This window comes from Schistocerca serialis, chromosome 2, assembly GCF_023864345.2.
Source record: "Schistocerca serialis cubense isolate TAMUIC-IGC-003099 chromosome 2, iqSchSeri2.2, whole genome shotgun sequence".
Lineage (NCBI taxonomy): Eukaryota > Metazoa > Arthropoda > Insecta > Orthoptera > Acrididae > Schistocerca > Schistocerca serialis.
In genome coordinates this window covers 1,123,845,395-1,123,865,420 of record NC_064639.1, presented here as the reverse complement: position 1 = coordinate 1,123,865,420, position 20,026 = coordinate 1,123,845,395, and the positions used below count along the sequence as shown (strand labels likewise).

Sequence of the window (20,026 nt, the reverse complement as noted above, 5' to 3'; positions counted from 1 at the left end):
ATGCAAAAGTTCGTGAAAATCGACGTTTCTCAACGTCGGAGTTGTCTACTGGTTTTCCACAGATTTCTAAGACTCTCTTGTACGAGATAGTGACAGCAAGATTGGGTTACCGTAAGTTCTGTGCACGATGGGTGCCCAAAATTATATGATCTATCTGATACCTTTTAGTATCTCCAGGATTCTTCCAGGTATACAGCCTTCTTTTATGATTCTTGAACCAAGTGTTAGCTATGATTAAGTTATGCTCTGTGCAAAATTCTACCAGGTGGCTTCCTCTTTTATTTCTTACCCCCAATCCATATTCACCTACTACGTTTCCTTCTCTCCCTTTTCCTACTCTCGAATTCCAGTCACCCATGACTATTAAATTTTCGTCTCGCTTCACTATCTGAATAATTTCTTTTATTTCACCATACATTTCTTCAATTTCTTCGTCATCTGCAGAGCTAGTTGGCATATAAACTTGTACTACTGTAGTAGGCGTGGGTTTTGTGTCTATCTTGGCCACAATAATGCGTTCACTATGCTGCTTGTAGTAGCTTACCTGTACTCCTATTTTTTTATTCATTATTAAACCTACTCCTGCATTACCCCTGTTTGATTTTGTATTTAAAACCCTGTATTCACCTGACCAAAAGTCTTGTTCCTCCTGCCACCGAACTTCACTAATTACCACTATATCTAACTTTAACCTATCCATTTCCCTTTTTAAATTTTCTAACCTACATGCCCGATTAAGGGATCTGACATTCCATGCTCCAATCCGTAGAACACCTCTTTTCTTTCTCCTGATAGTGACATCCTCTTGAGTAGTCCCTGCCCGGAGATCCAAAGGGGGGACTATTTTACCTCTGGAATATCTTACCCAAGAGGATTTCATCACCATTTAACCATACAGTAAAGCTGCATGTCCCCAGGAAAAGTTACAGTTGTAGTTTCCCCTTGCTTTCAGCCATTCGCAGTACCAGCACAGCAAGGCCGTTTTGGTTAGTGTTCCAAGGCCAGATCAGTCAATCATCCAGACTGTTGCCCCTGCAACTACTGAAAAGGCTGTTGCTCCTCTTCAGGAACCACCCGTTTGTCTGGCCTCTCAACAGATACCCCTCCGTTGTGGTCGCACTTACGGTACGGCTATCTGTATCGCTGAGGCACGCAGGCCTCCCCACCAACAGCAAGGTCCATGGTTCATGGGGAGGCGGGGAGGGGGGAGAATGAGCTTGGTATACTATAAAGAAGTAACAAAAGAATGATTTTATGTGTAAACGAACATTGGTTAAAGGAAGAAGATATAAACTGTATGTACCATCAGGTTTCAAATTAGCTACCTACTACTACAGACCCAGTGAATCTTATGGTGGTTCATCCATATATGTTAGCAATGATCTAGACTTAAGGTTTTCTGTTCTTGAAGTTAGTGACTTATGCATTAAAGGTGTTTTTGAAGCAGCTGCTTTGATTATACGTAGCATACAGCTCATAACGTTTTCTTTATATCACACTCCTGAAAGTAATGTAGAACAATTTATAGAATGTTTAGAAAAACTTGCGATCAGTATAGAAAAGAATGCTAAATACAAAATATTAATTTTTGGGGATCTAAACATAGACATTAGGAAAATAAAAGCCAGTAATGTTAATTTAGTAAATATATTAAGATCCTATAATCTCTTCCATGCTAATGAAGTCCTACAAGGCATTTCTTCTGTCTTGAGAATCTAATAACAAATGTATACAAATGTCATTTCGAGCTAGGCTTATTTAATACCGATTACCTGTCGTACCATAGAGGTATATGGATGAAACTAACTACTGTAAAACCAAAAGAAGGCCAGAAACAAACTCAGTGTGTGAGACTATTTTCAGAGAAGAACTTAAGTCAATAGCTGTTATACATTCCTCCAGAAATGTGGATGAAGCCTTCAGCACATTCCTCAAAATGATTTCTGAAATCTTCCATACATACTGTCCACTGTTAAAAATACAAAAAAACAGTCAGGAAACCTAGCTACTCAACCTTACAGAAGTGAATCAGACTAAGAACAGCCGACCAGTTGCAAAGGATAAAGTAATCTTTACCTAGGTTTCAATAGATATAAATCTATCTTCTTCAGAAGACGGCAGTATTATAACATGAAGTGATATGTCCTTATCGTTTAGGCAAACATCCGCATAGTTACATTAATCATATAAAATATAGCCCTGAAAACAGGGTTTGTCAAACAAATAAAATAGGTACATAGAAGTTGCAGAGCACCTAAGCGAGTCGCTTAGGCGCTCTGCAACTTCTATGTACCTATTTTATTTGTTTGACAAACCCTGTTTTCAGGGCTATATTTTATATGATTAATGTAACTATGCGGATGTTTGCCTAAACGATAAGGACATATCACTTCATGTTATAATACTGCCGTCTTCTGAAGAAGATAGATTTATATCTATTGAAACCTAGGTAAAGATTACTTTATCCTTTGCAACTGGTCGGCTGTTCTTAGTCTGATTTACGTGGAACCGTTGCTGTAGCGCAGCTATGTTTAAAGTACTTACAGAAGTGGTTTTCACCTCAATTACAAAAACTAGGACTATTGGTAACTACTTATCATGATAAGGTCAAAAAGGGAACAGTAGATACAGAAACTTACAAAAATTAGAAAATAAAATACAGATCTGAAATTCAAATAGCCAAATATAAAGCAAATGGTGATTTCATTAAAAAATCACACAATAAATGTGAGGCCCCATGGAAAGTAATAATAGCAGAGCTAGGTATTGATATAAACTATAAAGACAACACAGATGCTGCTAACATTACTGTTGATGATTTCAATCACTTTTTTGTCAACTCTGCCAAACTTAGTCTCTCAACTCAGGAGAAACAGAATTCCAATTCTACACATGCACCTATCTTTCAATCAACATCTGACAGAAGTTTTCAACAAAACGTTACAAACATACTTTCAGCTTGTAAATGGAGAGAAGTACAAGTAATTGATATAATTAAAGCAACCTCTAAATTAGCCATATCTGAAGATGTTTATGGCCTGTCAAACTTTGTAATTAAAAAACTTGTAGTTCTTATATTATATCCTCTTTGCATACTGATAAACTGGATGCTCTCTAGTAGAAACTTTCCAGAATGTCTCAAAGTCAGTTGTCATACCATTTTACAAAAAGGATGACAAGTCCTGTATCAATAATTATTGCTCAATTTCGCTTGTGCATACTCTCTCAAAAATAATAGAATATTGCATACTGCAGCAAATATGCATACACCTATCTCACAATAATATATTAAATGATTCTCAGTATGGATTTAGGTCTAACTCACCAATAGTCAAAGCAGTTGAAAATCTTATCTCTTTTGTACTAAGCTCATTCAAGTCATAATTATCTGCTGAAGCCATTCTTATTGACTCAGTTAACCACAAATTATTATTAGATACTGTGTTGCTATGGAATCAGACACTTGGAACTCTCACTAACTGAATCATACATCAGCAACAGAAAACAAAATGTAAAACATAATGGCCAAAAGTCACAGACTCTAAGTATAAAATGAGGTGTTCCTCAGGGCTGAGTGCTTGGCCCTCTACTATTTATATTATTTTTTAAATGACTTTATGAGTAACTTACCCTGTAAATCTATCCTCTATGCTGATGACACAACATTAGCTAAGAGCAGAAAGGATATAAACAAATTGAAGGAAGAAAGTGAAGATGTCTCAAAATATCTTATATCCGATTCAAAGCTACTGAGTTAACTATGAACCATGAAAAGACTGTCAAGATAAACTTCAGTCAATCAAATAGTAACACTGCATTATCATCTGTTAAACTACTAGGGATATACGTTGACTTGCAGTCAACTTGGGACACACATACAGCTTATGTGTGTCAAAAGTTATCACAAGTTATCTACTTACTACCCAAACTACACACAAGATTTATTACTTCATTCATACTACACCTTCTCTCACTGTCATCTACATTGTGGCATTCTTTTATTGGGTAAGGTGTAACTCCCTAGGAGCCAAAAAAAATTTTCACTTGACAGTAAAAAGCAATTAGACGTCTTTATGGAATCAATGACAACAAGACCTCATGTACACCTTACTTTAAAGACTTAAAAAATTCTCACAGTCGCATTTCTTTACATATATTGTTGCCTATTAAATAGAACACTTAAACCACTACACTATAAGGGAATCTGTTCATCAACACAATACTCGACAAACAAATATGATTGATATACCCACAACCAGGCTTAAGAAAACCTAATCTAGCTACGACTACACGGGCAAAAATTAATCAAACTTTACCTGCACAGACTTAATTGGTTTCACTGGATATTTTCAAAACTAAAACCAAAGTTTGGGTGAAGGAAAATACTTTGTATAGTACAGAAGAATTTCAGAATAGTTGTAAAGATGACCTAATTTATTGATAAATTAAGGCTTACTGTTGTGTATAGATATGGGTGTAGAGGCAGCTGTAAGCTAATAGGGTACAACACTCTATATTTTTTATCATGTAATATTTTGTTATATGAAACATAATGTACAAATAGCTATAATTCCTCTAACGACATCGATTGCATGTTAATGCTGACAAATTAAGACTTACTGTTATGTACAGATATGGATGCATAGGCAGTTATAAGCTAATAGGATAAAACACTGCTATATTTTTACCATGCAATATTTTGTTATGTAAAACAATTACAAATAGCTGTCATTCTTCTGACAACATTGATTGCATGTTAATGCTGAAAGATGGATAAAATAAATAACAGAGTTGTTCACATGATATTCATTGGACTATTGCCTGTAAACATGTGCCACATCAGTGCTCTTGGAAGAGAGCTGTGGTGATGACATCGCTTTGTTCTAGTTCCCGTGTAGTGATTTGCAAAGATGGAGAATAATTAAGGACTTCGTAAAGAAAGGTATGAAAGCAAAGGACATTCATGCTCATTTCCAGAATACACTTGTGGAGTCTGCTCCTTCATAGTCAACTGTTGCCAAGTGGACAAATGAATTTAAATTTTGTTGGGATAGCTTAGATGGTGATTCGCCAAGTGGTCAGCCATGACGTGTCACTGCTCCAGAAATAATTGCAAAAGTGCACGGAACAGTCATGTGTTATAGCCAATTGAAAGTGCATGAAATTGCTCACATTTGCCAGATGTCATCTGAAAGGCTACATCACATTTTAACTGAAGAATTAGAAATGAAAAAATCATCTGCAAGATGGGTGCCATGACTCTTGATGCTGGATCAAAAACGCATAAGAATGGACATACTGGAACAATGTTTGGCCCGTTTTAGCAGAAACGAACAAGATTTTTTGCGCCAGTTTGTGACCACAGATGAAACTTGGGTGCACTGCTATACCCCAGAGATAAAACACAGTCGAAGGCAGTGGAAACATGCTCATTCTCTGCCACCAAAGAAATCAAAGACAATTACTTCAGCGGGAAAGGTCATGGCATCAGTGTTCTGGGATGCGAAGGGGATTCTGTTTGTACATTATCTCCCCGCTGGGCAAACATTTGCTGGAGAATACTATGCTAACCTCCTGGATAAACTGCAACAAAAGATACGCCAAATAAGGCCAGGTTTGTCAAGGAAGAAAGTCATCTTCATTAAGACAATGCGCGCCCACACACGTGCCATCGCCACGGCAAAATTACACGAACTAAGGTGTGAATTGTTGCCCCACCCTTATTATTCACCTGATTTGTCTCCGTCAGTATTCCATCTCTTCCCAAAACTGAAAATTTTTCTTGGTGCACGAAGATTGACTTTAACAAGAATTGATAACTTGAGCTGACAATTATTTTGCAGGCCTGGAGGTAACTCATTTTCGAGATAGGGTCAAAGCACTGGAACATCGTTTGACCAAGCGCATTGATCAACAAGGAGACTACATTGAAAACTAAAAAATGTTTCAGTGATGTAAGTACTTTTTTCTATTCCATTCCGAAAACTTTTCAGACTACCCTCGTATATCGACAGTCTCATACATTCCAAACACCAACACAAATAGTCGGTTTATTGCCAGTTTCCTAGTGATTTTTGAAATGTCGATGCAATGTTAACTGTCTCTTCCGCCCTGTGTGGTCTTAAGTGTTCAAACCTCTGTTAAATTCTGATTCTAATAGTGGATCCCTTATCTCTTTCTTATCAACTCTCATTGCTTTTTCTTCTATGATGTCATCATATAAATCTTCCACCTCCTAGAGGCCTTCAGCGTACTCCTTCCACCTATTCACTCTCTCCTTTGCTTTTAACGGAGGAAACCCCAATGCACTTGTAATGTTATAGCCCTTGCTTTTAGTTTCACCAAAAGTTACGAGTTTTATTGTACGCTGAGTCTGTCCTGAAAATTATTTCTTTTCGATATCTTCACATTTTTTTCATGCAGTCATTTCGCCTTAGCTGCCCAGCACTTCCTATTTATTTCATTCCTTAGTGACTTCCCTTAAGTTACCTCAACGTTTTTGTACTTCCTTCTTTCGTTGATCTAGCAAGGGTGGCGACTTTCCAAAATTTCTGTGGGTGCATACCAGGGGCAGAATGTAGTATATGTTTTCTTTAGAGCCTCATTATTTTTTAAAATGATTACCTTGCATTTATAATCTTTTATAAAGACTGCCTGTGTTATGAAGAATTGTGATTTGATAAAGTAAAATATACCAGTACTACAAGCATACACTGCCGGCCACGGTGGTCTCGCGGTTCTAGGCGCGCAGTCCGGAACCGCGCGACTGCTAGGTCGCAGGTTGGAATCCTGCCTCGGGCATGGATGTGTGTGATGTCCTTAGGTTAGTTAGGTTTAAGTAGTTCTGAGTTCTAGGGGACTGATGACCACAGCTGTTAAGTCCCATAGTGCTCAGAGCCATTTGAACCATTTGAACATGCATACACTGAGCTGCTCTTGCTCAGTCAGTAGCACAGCTGACTTTCAAGCAACAAAAATGAGATCAAACTCTGGTTCAAATGTATTTGGACGAATTAGACACAGGCCCACCTGCAAAAATAAACTTCCATACACCGCAATTCCCAAAATATGAAATCGACCAACTGGCAAAAAAATATGGGCATACAATCGTCAGGCTGCCACCATACTTCTGTCACTTCAACCCTATAGAGTTGATATAGTCCCAAATTAGAGGTTTGCGTTGCCAGGAACAACCAAAAATTTACGCTCTCCGCAGTAGAAGCACGTACTAAAGAAGCTATTACTCATGTTACCTCTGAAGACTGGAAGAAAGCCGTCAAACACACACGCAACATTATGGATAGAGCATGGCAGTATGAAGGAGCTTTGGAGACTTCAGTGGAAGAGATGATTATCTCTCTAAATGGCAATAGTTACAGCGAAACTTCAAGTGTCTGTAATAGCGACGAGAATGATGTCAATGGGGTTTTACCATTATTCACATAGAGATGCAACACAAACGGATTCAGCTACACGTTTCGAGTGCGCAGTTTGCACTTGTAAGTACTGGCATAACAAAATTAATTCACATTAAGTTTTGAAATTTGAATATGACGGCGTTATCAAATATTAATTCCAAAGAAAGTACATTTCTAGAATTCAATCTGTGCATACATATTACAGTATACAAAATAATGTCTGCAATACATTGATCGTTTTTGTATTGTTTTTCTTTCTCAGAATAGATGTTGTCCAATTTAAGATACCAAACAAACGTTATTTTATTTTTTGTTGTGCTGGAAATAAGGATGCATATAAGAAGTATATCAGGTGTTTACAGATATAGACATCTGTTGCCTATCGCTACTGTACGTGAGCAGACGATTGCTCTTCATATTATTTACAATCGTGTATCTCGCATTAGAGATCTTCGACACAGTTAAGGTTTGAAACAGCTGAAAATTTGATGTTTTCTTGACATTTCATTCGCATGTCGAAAATTTGATAAAGTCATCGAAAAGTTGTTTCTTGAAAACTATCGTTTTATTGTCTACATAAACATTTTAAAAAACTAAAAATGAAACCATCGCATTGTGAATCTATTTCGCAACGAGCTACCATCGGCTCCACATTTAAAGATCTAATACTTAGAGTGTGTGAGCGAGTTGAATGAAACATGAGATTACGCACAAGTTCCGTGCGGGTCTTAGTAACTCTGTCCCGGGCTCACCTGTGCTGCTTCCGAACTGTCAGTCCTAAAGTAATTATGAATGCACTATAGCTATTAATGTGTTAACAGCCCTTCAGTCTACAATATAAGCTACTGTGTCCTCCAAAGTCATTGTCTCAACAAACAAAACAACAACAGTCCAGATTATTTCAAAACGATTTCACTGAGATCAAAAATGTCGCTGTTGTTACGTTACAAAAAATTACTATTTAGTCAGTCTGTAACAATCGGCTTCCATATATCTCAGAGCATTCTTTATTATTGCCCATTTATGGCAAGCTGATATTTTAAAACAATTGTTGATGAATAGAGTCAGCATTTGTAACATGCCACTTGCAAGGAAATATGAAAGCAAGCTGAAAAGATGGAACTCCAATCATGGTACAGTGCAACTGTTATTCTTGGGAGTGCGTCCATCTTGGCCAGAGAAAGGCTTGGTTGCATTTGCGCAATGACATCTCAGACACAGACATGTTTTAGAGGGCAGGAATTTTCACCTCCATATCAGCATTTTAATAGTTCATTACGTTTTGAGAGAGGCAAATGAGAAATATTTATGTTATTTTGTTTTTATCAAACTAAAAGTTTTGTGGATGTGGCGCACCCACAAGATTATGTATGCAGATGCCCAAGCCCAGGTGCACCCATGTGGTCAGCACACATGCAATCAACTAAAGTGTTTATTCTGTTACTCATGGTTTCTTTGCAGTTGCCTTTCTTGTACCTATGCTCTTCTTTCCAACTTCAGTGACCACATGTTTTGTAGATGTCCATTCCTCTTCAACTGAACTGTCTATTGGGCTCTCCATTATCTTGGTGTCTATAACCACAGAGGTATGAAAGCATGTGTCTTCATTCCTTAATACTGTCATATCTCACTTCTTTGCACGTTGATTCTCTCTAACTAGTCTCTTGAACTTCAGCCTCTTATCATTATTAATAAATAGTGATCAGGATTTGTATCTGTCCTGGGTATGCCTCACAATCCAGTAGCTTATTTTGATATCTTTGCCTGACCAAGACACATTCTATGTGGAATCTTTCTGCCTCTCCTGGCCTTTTCCCGAGTATTCACTGTCACAAGCTAAAAATGTATATCAGAATTCAATTAGCTTTTATCCTCTCTTGTTTCTACTGCCAAGCCTATATTCTCCTATAATACTACCTTCTACTCCTTCCGCTACTACTGCTTTCCAATCTCCCATGACTATTAGATTCTTATCTCCATTTACATGCTGAATTACCCATTCTTTACCTTCATACTCATTTTATATCCCTTCATCGTCTGCTTGCAACATCAGTATATATACATGAACTGTTGTTGTTGGTGTAAGTTTATGTCGATTCTGATAACAACCACCCTGTCACTGAACAGTGAACGATAACCCACCTCCTGGCCAACCTTCCTATTCATAATGAATTCCATTCCCGTTATACAATTTTCTGATGCTGTTAATATTGTCCTGTACTCATCTGATGTAAGATCCTTGTCTTCTTCGATTTCACTTCACAAACCCCACTATATCTAGATTGAGCCAGACTTTTTTTTTTTACCAAGCAAGATGGCGCAGTGTTTAGCACACTGGACTCACATTCGGGAGGAACACGGTTCAATCCTGTGTCCAGCCATCCTGATTTCCCTAAATCACTCCAGGTAAATGCCAGGATGTTTCCTTCGAAAGGGCACAGCCTACTTCCTTCCCCATCCTTCCGTAATCCGATTAGATTGATGACCTTGCTGTTTGTTGGTCTCCTCCCCCAAACAACCTAACCCAGACCTCTTAGCTTCCTTACCATTTAAAACTTCTGACATGCTGACATTCCAAGCTTGAGCTCTTAGATTGTTATCAAATTGTTGCTTATTCCCTGTTTTCCTCAAGGTCCACTCCTTCATGGCATTCTCCTTCCCCCTTCCCTCCCCCCCCCCCCCAAAGATACAAATGGAGGACTCTTCCAGATTCTTTTTCCAATGGAGAGAGAATAAATACATTTAATTATTTATTTGCTGGCCTCTTGTCTTACGGGTACACATTGTGTATCTTCAATGCAGCAGTTTCCATTGCCTTCTGCATCCTCATGCATTTGATCAAAGCTGTTTCTTCTGCCTTTTAGGTGCAGTTTCCTATCCCAAGGTTTAAAGAGTCACTGAACCTGTCTCCATGTCCATCCTCTTTGACAAGGCTTTTCACAGATTGGGGGTGACTTCTTATTCTGGAAGCCTTTGGCTACCATTTCTGATGATTTTGTTCAAAATATAAGCAATTGTGGGGTTTGAAACTAGGACTAACGATGTTTTGATAGCTAGTCAAAATATTACCCCTAGACCACAGGTCTCTCTTCAAACCAACAGCTTATTTCCTGAAATCAGTAAAGCCATTTACTTTTGTCCAAAAAGGTGTCCAGTTTCAGTAACTTGCAGGTAGCCATAAGAGGCTTAACTACTAATAAATTGCAGTTTAAGAGGTGTCTAAAGGATTTGTTGGCGGCCAACTGCTTCTGATTCATTGATGAATTTCTTAGTAGATAAAACTGATGTGTATATGTTACTAATAATATCAAATAAGGCTTGTATTACATCAGCTGTAGGCAACTTGCAGTTCAGACAACAGTCACAATAGAACAAGCAAGAGTCCAATTCATTGTACAACATACATATTTAGTTTACTTTTATACAAGTACTAAACTATCTCCGTACACCAGCAGATGTGATAGTCATAAGGTTTGTGAGTGTTGTAACTAATGCAGTGAGTGTTAAAATATACACAGCATAAATTGACAGTGCACTGGGTACTCTAACCTGTTGCTGATTTCCAGAATATGACAGAGAACTGTGTGGTTGCTATCAAAGTTTCATATTAATGTAGTTGAAAATATGTCAAAGCGCTTCCAAAACTGTTAAGAAATTATGGCATGTTGTAGTTACCAGTGATAGCTTATATCAATTACATAAGTGGTTTCTACCCTATGTATCATTTAGCTATTGCAAGGAAACATTGATTGATGATCTCCATTGAAATTGGGCCCACAGGTGTGTTGAATTATTTATGATTTACTATTGCATGAAGCTGTCACATTCTTCATTATTTTTGATGCAACTGCACTACTTTTATCTTAGCCCTTAATCAAATGTATTACCAAAACATTTGTTGATGGCACATAGTCATAATCAAATTCATTCCCCTAGCATCATTAGTAAAGGTGAATTGTACAATGAACAGAGAAAAAGGACAACTGCTGGTTGCTTTAGATCATTTAAAGGAGCATTGTTACTTCAGATACACCTATTTTTATTGTTACAGAATATGAACTGTGCCAGCCAAAGAATGGAGGCTCTGGGAAATGCCTGCATATCAGTTTATGTCCATCAGCTATCCACAAGGTGTACCAAGGAATTGTGCCAGACATATGTGGCTTCCAAGGCAGGGTAGCCATAGTGTGTTGTGAAGATTCTGCTGCCTCTAAACAACTAATCACAGGAGATCAACCATCCAGGTAGAAAACCTTAACTTACAACTGTTTTTACATGTTGTACCTCACTGTTGTTAAAACATTGGATTCTAGTAAATAGTAGTATAACTGAGTGACAGGTGACACATTTAAGTAAATCATGTACGACACTCTTGGTGGATGTGCATGTCTTGCATTAAAATTATATCATGGCTGCAGGAAGATACAATTGTACTAACTGTTCCTCAACAGTGGTGACAAGTTGTAATGAGTACTGTAAGCATGATTAACAAACAAGTGCCATACATCAAAAAGGCAGCTCTGACCAAATATTGCTGTTTACTTGATACAACATGATGGTTAGGTATCTCTTGTACCATAATGCTCACATTGCAACATACTTACTGTCTATTGTGAATATAAATGCTTTCTCAGAGTACAAAATCACCAAGTCTACATTATTTCTCATTAAATCTTCATTGATTGAGAAGACCCTTAGTTAGGAGTAGCAGCTAGAAATGTGCAGCATATTTAAGCTGATATTAGAAAGTCTAGGAATGTTCAGTGTGTTGGGAAGAAGAAAGTGCTCCTGTTAGACAGTAGGCGTGACTGAGGTTCAGGTCGTCAGATGCAGGAAAGCTTAAGATCAGTACACAAGGGCACCAGCATTTTCAAATGATATTCGGGAGTAAGTCAAGTGATAGAGGACTTAAGGTTTTTACATAAGGATGTTTTGAAGGAAGACCATATATTGATAGTGAGTGGGCTGGAAAATCAAATAATACACATACTGTGTCGTAAAGGAAAAGCAATCATTCGGAAAGTAACATGGAGCATTTTGCAGACTAAACAATCCATCATCAAAACAATCATTCAATAAAAAATAACATACAACAATTGGAAATTGAGTTCCAGTCTTTGAACTGCAAAGTAGTTAGTGAGTTTGTGTCACTGAGCACTGGCATAAAGACACAGAAATACAACATATAGTGTTATCATTCTAAGAAAAGACAGACTTACTGTAGGACTATTTAAAAGGATGGAAGACCATGCATTTATGCCAGAAAAAGAAAACCAAATCAAGGCGTACTGTAAGTGGAGATTTAAAATATCAGCTGGGGAATTAAAACGGCTTAATATCACCAAGAAATTAATGGCGGCAAATAGTAATGGTAAAGTTCTTAGCTTACGTAAAAACCCGTGTTTTGACGGAGAAAAGTGTAAAAAATGTGGAAAAGTGCTGAAAACCGGAATCACGTGCAAGGAATGTAATAACTCGTATCATTTTCGGTGTGCAAAAGTCGAATCATCTGTGAAAGAAAATAATGAATTTATAACATGCTGGAACTGTAGTCAGTGCTGCGTTAAGAGCTCAGATAACAATCATAAAGCAAAAATTTGTGACTGCAGGTGTGAGTTATCTGGACTAGTCGACGATATGGTAAGTGAAATCCAGAGCCTAAATGCTGAAGATACTCTCTTAAATAAGAAAGTGTGTGAATTTGAACAACAGCGCCTGATGAACGAATGTAGGCCTAAACTAAAAACCAAGGAAAGCTTTCCCGCCGTCATTACTCAAAACAGGTTTCAAACTCTCGATGAAATAGTGGAACAAGAACGAGTTCAGTCCGTGCAAACCAGATGTAATCCTTCAAACTAAAAAAGAAAAAAAAAAACTGTCACTGTTAAGTTCAGAAAACACAAAATCCCAAACTCGTGTGCAAAACGTGAAACTGAACGTAAATAAACCGTCCAAGGAAATGGAATCTGCGAAAGTATATGCAAGAAATCGTCCCTACTGGAGAAAAACAGAAGAACCGACGACAATCAGAAACACAAGCAGGACCGGATTCTATTACATGGAGGCAGCCATGGACGTGAAATAGCACAAAACATCGAAAATATGCAAGACAATTTTGCAGCTGTAGGCCACATCCAGCCTAAAGTCCCTCTTTCTGCTCTGGTGAAACCGTGCATGCAGGATTGTGACTCCTTCTCATCCAATGACTGTGTCGTTATTATGGGAGGTTCATATGATGTAGCAAGAAATCAAGCAAATGATGCAAATAGACGTATGATAATGGTACTGGGTAAGTTAAATGGCACTAAAACAATTGTTGTCAACATTCCACAGAGGCATGATCTTATGAAACACTCAATTGTGAACTGGGAAGTTCATAAAACAAATGATAATATTAAAGCTCTATGTAATAAATTTCAGAATGTGTCTCTAGTAAATGTCAGCTATCTAGAAAGGGAAGTGCACACATCTCATGGTCTGCACATGAACAAAAGAGGCAAAAAGATTGTTAGTAGCAAAATTATTGAGGAAGTCAGGCGACATTGTTCACAAAGTGATGAAAAGAAGTCCATTGCCATGGGGTGGTACAACCCACCTCAACAAAATCTGCCATAACACCAGCCACCGCCGGCAAGGCAGGGAAATTTGTAAAGCCTGCTGGCCTCATTGCTAGTCCAAAATTATCCTCTAAGGTCCAGCATGTAAAACTCAGCCTTAAAATCATACACCAGAATCTTGGTAGCCTTAGAAATAAGCATAACGATCTAGATGTAATTTCACTGATTGACAAACCCGATATATTAGTTGTAACTGAACATTGGTACAATGAAGCTCTGATTAGCATTAGTCAACCACTGTGTATGAAATTCTGCACAGCCTTCAGTAGAAAAGACAAGACTCGGGGAGGTGTAGCAATATTCACTGTAAATGAAAGTAGTTTTAATGTTATTGATGTGAGTGCCTTCTGCTTGGAAGGAGTTTCAGAATTTGCTGCAATAAACCTAAAACGTGGTAGAGATAACATAACAGTTATCGGTGTTTACAGGCCACCTGCGGCAAATGCAGATACCTTTTTTGTAAATCATTGTGACTTGTTGTATATATAGACACAACATTTTCTGGGCCAAATGATCATGTAAATATTATAGTTACAGGGGATATAAATATAGATTTATTAACAAATGATGTCAGCACTAAAAAGTTACTTCGCCTGTGTGATGAATTTAACCTGACCACACTCATTCGGGAACCCACTAGAGAAATTGGCAATAGTAAAACATGTCTTGACAACATCAAGATGGCGGTGAAAAAAGGTTCACGAAAATCGAGTGCCGCGAAAAACGTAAAAAAGAATGAGTCTTTATGTATTCAGTGCAAAAAAAGTATCGTTGTTCGACCTGGAAAATGTTACTGCTGCGAAGTTAAAGCAAAAAACGCAAACGAAATCATTACAAGATCAAAATCTAGTGAAAAAACCGTAGCAAATGCAAATTCAGTGACATCGACATGTAAACATTGCGATTATTTTCGTCTCGTTTTAACTGCAAAAAACAGTGAAATCAGTAAACTTAAAAGGACTGTAGCCTTATTGGAGAAACAGCTGCAACATCTTGGCTGTAAAACTCAACAAACAGAGCATGGTCTGAACCTGGAAGAAATATCAGCTACGAGTGATGTAATCAAAGGAAGAACTACTGTGGAAACCAGTACAAAACTTGGAAATAATAAAGTAAGTGCATCAAATAGTTATAATGACAAACGTGATTCCACAAACAATGTCAATCAGGAACATATGAGTCCAGATAATAATTACAAACAACAACAGCCGTGCACTGTAAATTTTTCGCGCATGTCGCATCCTAAACAAAGAAATGTGATTAAAAAATCAGTCGACTGGCCTCAAGTGCGCAAAAAAGAACAAAAAGTGTTGATTTTTGCCGATAATCATGGACGTCAGATAGCAGAAAAGGTAGCAGATACACAAACTAACGCAAGTGTCCAAGCCTTTGTCAAACCAGGAGCAGGCATTGCAGAAGTGACAAAAACAGTGGTAAAATCGTGTGAAAACCTTAACCCAAAAGACTGTGTCGTAATTTTTGCAGGTGCGAATGATGTTGCCAGAGATAAAGGTAGTGAACTCATCACTGTTCTTGAAAGTGTGCTACCCAAATTAAGCAACACAAGTGTAGCTGTTGTAAATCAACCACACAGATACGACCTTCCTCCTTGGTCATGTGTAAATAAGTTAATAGAAAGAGTAAACAAAGAGATAGATACTGTATGCAAAAAGTTTCTGTACGTGAACTTAATAAACGTAAGCACGTTAGACAGGTCCATGCACACCAGCCATGGCCTTCATTTAAATCACATTGGGAAACAATTTTTGGTTGAAGAAATCTGTCGTCTAGTAAATTGGAATCACAATAGGCCTAATATAGAAGCAGTCCAAAGTACTTTGGACAAATGGGTCATAAAGAAAGATGCAATGTCTTATAAAAAGGGTGAAAGGCATTTTTTAGGGAAGTAGACTGCAACACAAATAAATGTGATGCAGAATTAAATTGCAAATATAGACTGAAGATTGTACACCAGAATGTACAGTCATTAACAAACAAAGTTGATGAAATAAATATACTCCTCAATAGTGAATGGAAGGATGTTTCAGTGTTATGTTTTTGTGAGCATTGATTACAAAATGAGTATTTTCAGTACTTAAAAATATTACATTTTAACCTTGCAAACTGCTTTTGTAGAATGGAATCAAAACATGGGGGAACTTGTATATATGTAAAAGAAAATGTAGATTATAAGAGTATAACATCTGTTTGCAAACTTGGTTGTGAAAGAGACTTTGAAATCTCAGCTGTAGAGTTAATGTCTGAAAACACTATTATTTTATGTGTGTATAGATCTCCTGTTAGCAACGTAAGTGTTTTTTTCAAAAAATTGGACCTTGCTTTAGACAAACTTAAGACAACTGGGAAAACAGTGGTACTATGTGGTGATTTTAATATTGACTTTCTGAGCCATAGCCCTCACAGGGAAACGTTTTTAAATATTATAAAAGCCTACAATCTTTGTCTTACTGTTAGCTCTCCAACACATGTAACTAAAACTAGTGTCACTCTCCTTGATCAGGTATGTGTAAACATGGACAAGTGTACATCAGAAAACTTTGATACCGGCTATAGTGACCACCTTTCACAATTACTGACCATACCTGTAAATCACACTTCGACCAGTATAGAAAATGTTATCCATAAAAGGATTTATAGTGGGAAAAATATTGAATGCTTCCAGTACCTAATCAGTGAACAATCTTGGAGAGAAGTATATGATACCTCTAATACTAACGAAAAGATGGAACATTTTTTGAACATATTCAAGCATAACTTTGACATAGCTTTTCCACAAAGGAAAGTTATTTCCAAGAGCACAGATAGATTCAGAAACTGGATTACATCAGGCATCAGAGTATCTTGTAAAAGGAAGCGGGAACTTTTTCTGCAGTCAAAAACTAACAGCAGTCCAGAATTTATTAATTATTTCAAAAAATACAAGCTAGTTTTGAAACGCATCATAAAGGATGCAAAAATTAAGGAAAATGACAAATATATTATGAAGTCATCCAATAAAACTAAGTCCATGTGGAAAGCTGTGCAGGATCTTACTGGGAAGAAGACAACTCACAAAAATATTGTGATATCACATGATGGCAAGAATGTCACTGACCCTAGGGAAGTTGCAAATAGTTTCAATTCTTACTATGCAACTGTTGCTGGGAAATTAGTGAAGGAAAAATTTGGAAATTCACCTAATACAACATGGAAAGAACTTTCATCTATTGAAATAAATAATATATCCATGTTCCTCAGTCCAGTAAGCCCAACAGAGCTCCTAAATACCATTAATTCACTGAAGAGTAAGTACTCAACTGGTATTGATGATATTCCAGATTATATTATAAAAATAACAGCAAGACAAATACTTTCACCTTTATTGGACATATGCAATTCATCCTTATCATGTGGTGTCTTCCCTCAGCAACTGAAAATGGCAAAAGTAATACCCCTATATAAAAAAGGTGGTCATCAATGTATGGGTAACTATAGGCCTGTGTCTCTATTGTCAGGGTTTTCGAAAATTATTGAAAAAGTGTTCCTTTCAAAACTAATTACATTCTTCGACAAGAATAATATTATTTCTGGGTGTCAACATGGCTTCAGACCACAGAGATCAATTGAAACTGCCACTTTCAATCTGATAAACCATGTCGTAAATGCAGTGGACAACCACAGAAATATCTCAGGTTTATTCTTGGACCTAACAAAAGCTTTTGATGTGATTGATCATTCTATACTCCTGAGGAAGCTCGAATGGTATGGTGTAAGAGGTGTGCCAAATCAGTGGATCAAATCATATTTGGAATATCGTTCTCAGGTAACTGAAATTAAGTATACAGAAGGAAATGAACTCCAGGTACACGTTTCAGAACCATGTGGACTAACTCATGGTGTTCCACAGGGCTCCATTTTAGGTCCCTTTCTTTTTTTGGTCTACATTAATGATTTTCCATCACACGTTAGGGATTCTGAACCAGTACTGTTTGCAGATGACACCAGTCTATTGATTGAAGGGAATAATGAAGAAAATTTTACTGCATCTGCAAAAGATATTACAAAAGGAGTGTCTGAATGGTTTACCAGAAACAGGCTAATAGTTAATCCCCAAAAAACTGTACTAATGAATTTCCACACTGATCAAAATAAAAATCCGGCACAACCTGTAATATGTATAGATAACCAAAACATTAGTTCTGTCAATGAAACTAAATTTCTTGGGATTCATATCCAGGAAAATCTTAAATGGAACACTCATATCACAGCCCTAAATTCAAAACTAGCAAAAATGAGCTATGTGGTAAGAATTCTATGCAACAGTACTAGTGCAGAAACAGTTAGGGCTGTATACTTTGCTCATGTACATTCAATACTGAAGTACGGTATCATTTTCTGGGGAAATGTACATCAGGCCATAACAGTTTTCAGGAAACAAAAGGCAATTATAAGAATAATGAAACAAGTGAGTAGCAGAAAATCATGCAAACCTTTCTTTAAAGATCTAAAGATCCTAGCCCTTCCCTGTATTTATATACTGGAAATAGTCACGCATGTCAAAAAAAGCATACTGAGAAAAGAAAACCTTTTTCCTCAAAACAAAAGTGTCCATGATTACAGTACCAGGTCAGACAGTGACATACATGTCAATCACTGTAACACCACATTATGCCAAAAAGGTGTATATCATGCAGGAACAAAACTTTACAACAGATTACCAAGACATATAAAATCTCTTACTGAACTACAAAGCTTTAAAAAGTCTGTGACATCCTACCTTCTGAAAAACTGCTACTATTCAGTCTCACAGTATCTTATGCAAGAAAAAATGTAATTTGTATCTTTAATTGTAGAAATAAGTTATAAATATACAGTATTTCAAAAATTTGTAATTATTAACTTTATAGATCCAATTTGTCATAAAAATTTATAAAATTTATGTTTGATATTTGAAAATCCAATAGCCAAAAAATGTTTTCTGTCCAATATCCTGTGTACAATATATGTACTTAAAAAGAGATTTATATGGACAAATAAATAAATAAAATAAATAAATAAATAACAAACATGACCAACCTATCCCACAGTGCATCTGTCTTAAACCTAGCCATCTCAGATCACCATGCAGTACAGCATAAATTGGAGCTCCATGAGGCCCCCACTGTCACCACAAAGCAACAGTTTGTCACTAAAAGAATGATGTATAATGACAACATAGATAGACTAAACTGCATGCTAGCACAAACAAAATGGTTTGAAAATAATAGCTTTCATATGATAGCTTTGCTGCTGACTTCTATTACTGCTTTGATACCACATGCCCAGTTGTAATCACAAAAAAGAAACAAACAAAAAATATAAACAAAAATATTTGGGTAAATAGTAATGTCACTGAAGCGAGGGAACAATTAAAACTACTCCACAGTGCAATGCTGAATAATAGAGAGATTCCTGACTAAAGGAAGCCTTCAAATATATCAAGCACACTATAAGGACTTACTCACACAGACCAGAAGCAACCATGTTTCAAATAAGCTTCAAAACTCACACAACGTAACTGCTGGCATCTGGGCAGTCATAAACAGTTTTAGAACCTACAATGACAAATCCTGTATGGACTTTACTATTAACCACAATGGCATCCTCATAAAAGACCCACTGGAAATCGTAAATATTTTTAATGAAAATTTTTCATCTGTAGGGGAAGCCATAAATGACAAACATAATAACATGCACTACAGTTTTAAAGGTAATACATGTGACCATATTATATATCTAGCCCCCACAAACTGTGCAGAAATAATGGGCATCATTAGCTCTCTAAAACCCTCTAATTCAGCTGGGCATGATGGCCTAAATACTAATGTTTTAAAAGCCTGTAGCCAAAATTTCTCTCTACCTCTGTCTGTAGCAGTCAACAATATAATAGAATCAGGCACCTTTCCAGACAGACTAAAAATAGCACAGGTAACACCCATTTTTAGAAATGTG

At 36.9% G+C, this 20,026-nt stretch overlaps 1 protein-coding gene across 3 annotated transcripts in view; it reads left to right on the top strand.

The window, feature by feature from the left end:
- Positions 1-20,026, top strand: part of LOC126458569 (serine protease snake-like) — a 720,709-nt gene that overhangs the window by 7,679 nt on the left and 693,004 nt on the right. For all 3 annotated transcript variants that reach the window (XM_050095702.1, XM_050095701.1, XM_050095700.1), the window contains exon 2: positions 11,470-11,662. In XM_050095702.1, coding sequence (XP_049951659.1) covers positions 11,470-11,662 — 193 coding nt within the window. The remainder of the gene's footprint in view (positions 1-11,469; positions 11,663-20,026) is intronic.